This window comes from Sinocyclocheilus rhinocerous, unplaced genomic scaffold (assembly GCF_001515625.1).
Source record: "Sinocyclocheilus rhinocerous isolate Xijiao unplaced genomic scaffold, SAMN03320098_v1.1 scaffold594, whole genome shotgun sequence".
Classification (NCBI taxonomy): Eukaryota; Metazoa; Chordata; class Actinopteri; order Cypriniformes; family Cyprinidae; genus Sinocyclocheilus; species Sinocyclocheilus rhinocerous.
In genome coordinates, this window is record NW_015645059.1 from 1,543,007 (window position 1) to 1,549,976 (window position 6,970).

The following is a 6,970-nucleotide window of genomic DNA, read 5'->3' on the forward strand; positions in this document are numbered from 1 at the left end:
GAGGGTCACATGACATGAACAAACCAATGGGAAACAAGACACATGACTAAGACAACCAATCAGAACATGACACAGACAAGGGAATCACATGACTAGACAATAACCAATGAGAGCATGACACATACACAAGGCAGAGATACATGAGGCAAGGGAAGCATGACACTAACAGCAGGAATCAAACTAAAAAAATAAAAGACATGAAAACATGAACAAGAAACACAAACCCTGACATACAGCTTCTGTTCTGACCCAGAATGCCCTCATTTCTGCTGTCTCCAGTATATATGCTGATCTATATACATACTGATGAATAATTTAAAAGAAACATACCTCTGTACTGCAGTCATTTCTGTTGCTGTTGCTACACTCACATAAACAGGACCTGCAGGGAATGCAAAGATGCAGTAAAGTTGGTGAGGCTACAAGATATAGGGCAGTGCTACTTTCACGCATAACTTCGTTTTAGAGGAAACAAGGTTTTAAGGCACTCAGCAAGAAATGTAAAAGTATTCTGGGTCATTGCTTCTCTCTGGAGACTATTACAATAGTAATGCTCTATATGGGCGCAATATGAAAATGGCATGTGTGTATTTGCTGACAGGGTATGCACTATGAATATCTGTGCTGATGTGACTCATTTACTAGAGTTTGGAAGGAGAACCACTCTATTGTGACCTTGTGCCCTTTAAATGCAAAACAAAACCGGAGGGCAGAATATGCCTGACAAAAAGAAGCAGCAACTGGAAGTGTCTAAAAATGTTTTGGAATTGATCACTCAAAAATTAAAGTTTTGTCATTTGTTCACATTTATTTGCTCTTGATTCATTTCAAACCTGTATGACTTTCTTCTGCAGAACACAAAAGAAGATATTTTGAAGATCATTAAGGTTCAAAGGACTTTGGACACCATTGACTTTCAATGTTTGGACAAAAAAAACATTTTTCAAAAATATCTTCTATAATCTAACGAAGAAAGCTATACAGGGTGGCACCGATGGCCATGTGGGCAGCATGCCGACATATGGTGCAGTTGCACTTTGGGTGTCCTGAGATTGAATCCCACCTTGTGGACCCTTCCAAATTTTTTTTATACATGTTTGGAACAACATGAGGGTGAGTAAATGACAGAATTTTCCTTTTTTGGATGAACTGTCCCTGTAAAGTCGTTTAGTCATCAACAAATGCTCCTTTTCATGATCTGTACTCTTCTGGAAGTCCTAAGCTGGCCTGCTGACTTATCACACTGTCCACTAACCACAGCGTGAGCATGTGTGATCTCGTTCAATCTCCTTCGCTCCGCCCACAACCCCTCCACCATGGGCTCTTTCCTTTACTACAGATACTCCAATGTTATTTCTTAGTTTTCTTGATATATCTTGTGTCTACCTCTGTCACATCTTGTGGTGCGGATGTTACTGTGGCATTTCCTGATTTTGCTGAGCATCTTTATGCTTTGTAAAGGTAAGAGACAGGACTCTATCTAATAGATTACACTGATTTAATCTGGCTAACAGTTTGATCCGCTGACTCATCATCTGGGCATTAGGAAAATTATTATTATTATTATTTAGAAGGATTCAGCCATTTCTTTTCGAAAAATTTTGTCATGACTATATGGTCATATATAACCTGGTAAGTTTTTCAATTCTGATTCAACATTCTGTTTTTGAAGACTTCAGATGCAAAAATCTCAGCCCATCTGAAATTTTTCTTTCAAATTAGCTTTTTTATCAGGCTCCTATGAATATAACATTGGACATTTTTGGAAATAAGTCATTCAATAACTAATTAATAACAATTTCATTAACATTAAAGAAGCCTGATAAAAATGCTAATTTAAAAAAAAGAAAATCTCAGACGGCCTTAAGAGGTTTTTGAATCTGAATTCTTCATTTATTCTATTCAGCTGTGTGATGAGCTGCAACAACATTAACCTTAATATTGTTGGGGTCTGAAAGACCCAATGGCCAATTGAATAGCTCAGAGAACATTTAGGTTGATATTTGGTGTCTTATCCAAAATTTAATACACTTTAAGTGTCTCCCATGCAAAATGTTACATTATTTATTTTGGAGGTCTCAAAGACTCAAGACTTAAAACATGAATAAATGCATAGAGTTATACTGCAACTTGAATCCAGACATTAGAATGGACACCTCTCACGTTTTCAAAAAAAGTGCATATTCGCTTTGTTGTGAAACAGAGGCATAACGGGGTTTTGATTAGGTCAAAAGAATAATTTGAGGAAAATAAGAGGTGAATTTTTTCTGGTATCTAGGACAGTTAATGATCCAAGGACTTGAGGATTTATTTGTAGCCTGTTTTTATCAATGTTATTTCAGTGACGTGTGTAATGAGTAATGCGTGCAGATGGCAGACATAACAGATCAGCGTGAAAGAGGGTTAATTACAACAGCTCATGTGACTGACACCTGTAATCATCTCAGATCTTTCTACTGGGGGGCAGGGGAACATGTGGATGGAGAGGTGGGATGATCTGCTTTTTTATAGAAGCATGATCCAATTGTGACTTGCGTGCGGGCTAATTACGGAGCACAGATTACCTCTAGGGTCGGAAATCTACATGGAAAACCTGAGAGGTTGCGTGGCTTAAATATAAGGTTTACACATCATATGGTGTGAGGATCTGCAGGTTGATCAAAAGGATATTGTGCAGGTTGATGGCAAAGAGAAATGGAAGCATGAAATGTTGATGTGTGAAGTGGAGATGACGCACAGCAAGATGAACGGGAACTGGGTCACTAAAATCCAGCCTTACTTTACTTGTGGATCAGTTTGTGTCAATTTTGGGGAAAAAAAATAAGAATAGAGATGACAGTAACCTTTGTGAGTTTTTTCCAAAATGTACAGAACAAAATTGTTATCACCAGTTTCCAGAAAATCAGGAATATCTGTAAATGATCAACTAAGGCATTATGGTAAAACTAGGAAGCAAAACACAGAACAGATGTATGAATTTCACTGCACTATCTATGCAGATGCTAGAACTATTCTCAGAACTACCCCCACTTTTCTGAGCCATTTTTGACCTTTTCTTCACATTTTAAAAAATCTCATTGATGCCTGTTAAAAAATAGTGTGTTATGTTGATATTATTTTAACTAATCAAAAGAGCCAACTAGCACTATGCTAAGCTAGATGGCTAAGCTGTGGCTAAGCTTGCTAACCGAAGGCTACATGAGAAACACAAAGATAGGAAAATGTTTAATTTGAACATTTTGGCTCCGGTAATATTTTGTGATATGCAGACATTTAACATTTTCATGATTAAAATGCAAATTGTTTTTTTTTTTAAATCACATTTTCTAAAAAGAAAAAAAAAAAAAGAAAAAATTCTAATCATGCACTGAATACCCATTTAATGTTGTCTCAGCCAACTGAACTGACAACCAGAAAGTGTCCAAACACTTTTATTTGTGTCTTTATTTTGAATAAAACTAACTTAATATTGTATAACGTGAAACATAAGCTTCTTTTTGTGCAAATTTTTGCTTAATATGTGTTTTTACAATATATTTTTTAATAAATATCACTTGGTATAGATCTGTCCATGCTGCAGTGTTATTTTACCATTATTTATATGCTATGATAATATTTACTAATCTTTTTATTATCTTTTATTTTTATATTAAAAATTTTCATTTTAGTTTAATTTTCAGTAATTTTTCTGTGCGCATTTGTAATTTCATTAGTTTCTTCAAATATTCCTATATAGCTTTCATTAATTTCACTTTTAGTCATTTTAGTACTTAAACTTGCCACAGCAACATTTCTCATTTTCATTTAAGTTAAGTGTACATTTTTATCTGAAACAAAACTAGCTAGAAACAAAAAGGTATAACAAGCCATAACAATGATTCAGTTCAGTAGTTTACAACTTAAATCTCTTTCACACAAACACATACAGCAAAATACAGAGCAGTAAACCAGTGTCGTCTGTCGTTAGGTGAAGACAGTGATTGCGACAACTTCACCGATTTGGATTTCCATGAGTCTTTTATGGGGACCTATCTGTACGTGCGCCTGCTGCTGTACACCCGTGCAAATCTCGAGTGTGGTCAGGAGCTCCCACACCACAACTTCACTCAAGAACCCCTGTTTAATGTAAGCAGACCCACTACCTTTGTCATACATGGGTACCGACCCACAGGGGCACCGCCTATCTGGATCAACCTCATTGTGCACTTGTTAGCAGCACAGAAGGACATGAACATCCTGGTAGTGGATTGGAACAGAGGGGCGGCCAATCTCAATTACTTCACGGCTGTGGCCAACACACGGGGTACGGCTGTGAACATCACCGGCTTCATAGAGAGTATGGAGGTAGGGTCAGTAGTCTTTCATTAGCGTTTCAGCTCTGAAATAGCTTTGGCCAGTAAGGTCTGCCAATTTAATCAATATGGTGTTACTTTCAGAAAGAGGGAGCATCTCTTGACTCCATCCATCTGATTGGGGTCAGTCTGGGCGCACATGTGGCTGGATTCATTGGCGCAATGCTGGGAGGACGGGTGGGCAGAATCACAGGTGAAATTCAGGAAATCCAATGAAACAAAACCGGTTGTACCATTTTCAGTTAGTTATTCCTGTCCAATAAATATTTTTTACTAAATGTTTCACCTGGTCGACTCTAGGTCTGGACCCAGCAGGGCCAATGTTTGCCAGTGCTCCCCCTGAGGAACGCCTTGATCCAACTGATGCCCAGTTTGTAGATGTGCTGCACACAGATATGAATTGTAAATATAATAAATTTAAGGACATGCTACTGAAATCACAGAATAAAAAAGATGAATATTTGCTGTATATTTCACATTTTTGCGTGTGTGGAAGGTCATCCAAGTATTCCATGCATACTTAAATTTGCACACTGTGCACAGTGTTTTACTAAAATAGTATTGCATAGTGTGCCAAACATAGCCTAAAAATCCCACGCTCAAACACTGTTTCCTGTCGCAGCTTTTGGCCTTAGAGGAACCCATGGCCATATTGATTTCTATGCCAATGGAGGATTAGATCAGCCTGGATGTCCCAAGACCATCTTCTCAGGTCAGTAAGTTAAGATAAAACATTTGGGAAAGGTCAGAGTTGAGATCTGATGTAATGGTATATCTCATACAGAATGCTCTCCAGATAAACCCCCAAAACGCAAAAAGCTGGCTGTGTAATTAAGATTCTGTCATAATTAAATTATGCAATCCTCACAATAGGAACGCCTTGATCCAACTGATGCCCAGTTTGTAGATGTGCTGCACACAGATATGAATTGTAAATATAATAAATTTAAGGACATGCTACTGAAATCACAGAATAAAAAAGATGAATATTTGCTGTATATTTCACATTTTTGCGTGTGTGGAAGGTCATCCAAGTATTCCATGCATACTTAAATTTGCACACTGTGCACAGTGTTTTACTAAAATAGTATTGCATAGTGTGCCAAACATAGCCTAAAAATCCCACGCTCAAACACTGTTTCCTGTCGCAGCTTTTGGCCTTAGAGGAACCCATGGCCATATTGATTTCTATGCCAATGGAGGATTAGATCAGCCTGGATGTCCCAAGACCATCTTCTCAGGTCAGTAAGTTAAGATAAAACATTTGGGAAAGGTCAGAGTTGAGATCTGATGTAATGGTATATCTCATACAGAATGCTCTCCAGATAAACCCCCAAAACGCAAAAAGCTGGCTGTGTAATTAAGATTCTGTCATAATTAAATTATGCAATCCTCACAATGGGTTTGAGTTGATTACAAGGTTGTGTTAACAGGGTTAAAATGTAATCTAATTCCTTCTCTTCTCCACAGGGAAATCTTATTTTGTGTGTGATCATCAGAGGTCTGTTTTCCTGTACCTGTGCGCTCTGAATCACACCTGTAAACTTATGGCATATCCGTGTTCCTCATACAGCGACTTCCTCAGTGGTCAGTGTTTGCAATGTGAGACCTTCAAGCCTGCTTCCTGTCCTGTTCTGGGTAAAAGCAATACATCTATTAATTAACCACAATAAATGCAAATATGAATACTGAGTAAACACTGCAAGTGTGATATAAACAACAGTTCAATAAAGAAATTAATATACAGGGTAACTTACATTTTAGACACAATATTGCCAGGTACTGCCAGCCTGCTTTTGCTCAGCCAATTAAAATATTTCCTAACAAACTACACTGAAAAAATTTGGTGTAGAAACATTTTTGATTCAGAAATTGCTTGTGAATTTCACAATTGACAGAATTAAATGTTAAGAAGGACTGAAACAGTATTTCTTTTAAAACAGAAATAATTTTTACAGTAGGCTATAAGAACATCATCAACCGTCACTTGTCCGAGCAACACACAGTAGTTGTGTTTCGTTTCTGAACGAATCAGTGTTTTTAAATTTTTTTTTAAAGGCATCAGTTGAATGTTTCAAAACGTCACATATGATGATACACGGGGCAACTTTTTGCCGTCAATGGGCAACCAGGTGAGACACAGGGCCCACGATCGATCTAAAATATCCAGATAGAAATTTGTTACCCATTCTCAATGGAAAAGTGCACAAGAAATATTGCTCAAAAAAAGTTACCAGGCAAAATTGCTCAAAAAGTTGCCCCGTGTATCATCAGCCTAGTCAGCTGCTTGTCGCCACCTACTGTTGTAATCACAGAGAGATTTTTAAAAAGAAATTAAAGGGGTCATATGATGCGATTTAAATTTTTCCTTTCTCTTTGAAGTGTTACAAGCTCTTGGTGCATAAAGAAGATCTGTAAAGTTGCAAAGACTAAAGTCTCAAATCCAAAGAGATCTATTTTATAAAATTTAAGAGTCAACCATGCCTACCTAAAACGGCTCGTTCTAACACGCCCCCACATACCTACAAATTGCGAAATGACGGCGTTTCCATTAACCAATGGTATGCGACTAAAACGTAACCTTTTGCCTCTCGCGATAAGTCATGGCAACGGATTTT

General features: G+C 37.4%; 1 protein-coding gene across 3 annotated transcripts in view; it reads left to right on the forward strand.

Annotated features, from left to right (window-relative positions):
• Positions 1-1,157: 1,157 nt before the first annotated feature.
• lipib (lipase, member Ib) overlaps positions 1,158-6,970 on the forward strand; it is an 8,480-nt gene continuing 2,667 nt past the window's right edge. Inside the window, exons 1-7 of one of the 3 annotated variants that reach the window (XM_016508457.1) lie at positions 1,383-1,461; positions 3,968-4,125; positions 4,214-4,349; positions 4,437-4,545; positions 4,653-4,754; positions 4,975-5,064; positions 5,823-5,990. In XM_016508457.1, the coding sequence (XP_016363943.1) occupies positions 4,010-4,125; positions 4,214-4,349; positions 4,437-4,545; positions 4,653-4,754; positions 4,975-5,064; positions 5,823-5,990 (721 nt within the window). In that variant the 5' untranslated portion in view covers positions 1,383-1,461; positions 3,968-4,009. Of the gene's footprint in view, positions 1,462-3,967; positions 4,350-4,436; positions 4,546-4,652; positions 4,755-4,974; positions 5,065-5,822; positions 5,991-6,970 lie in introns of all 3 variants that reach the window. The other 2 variants (XM_016508458.1, XM_016508456.1) reach the window with 2 other exon arrangements.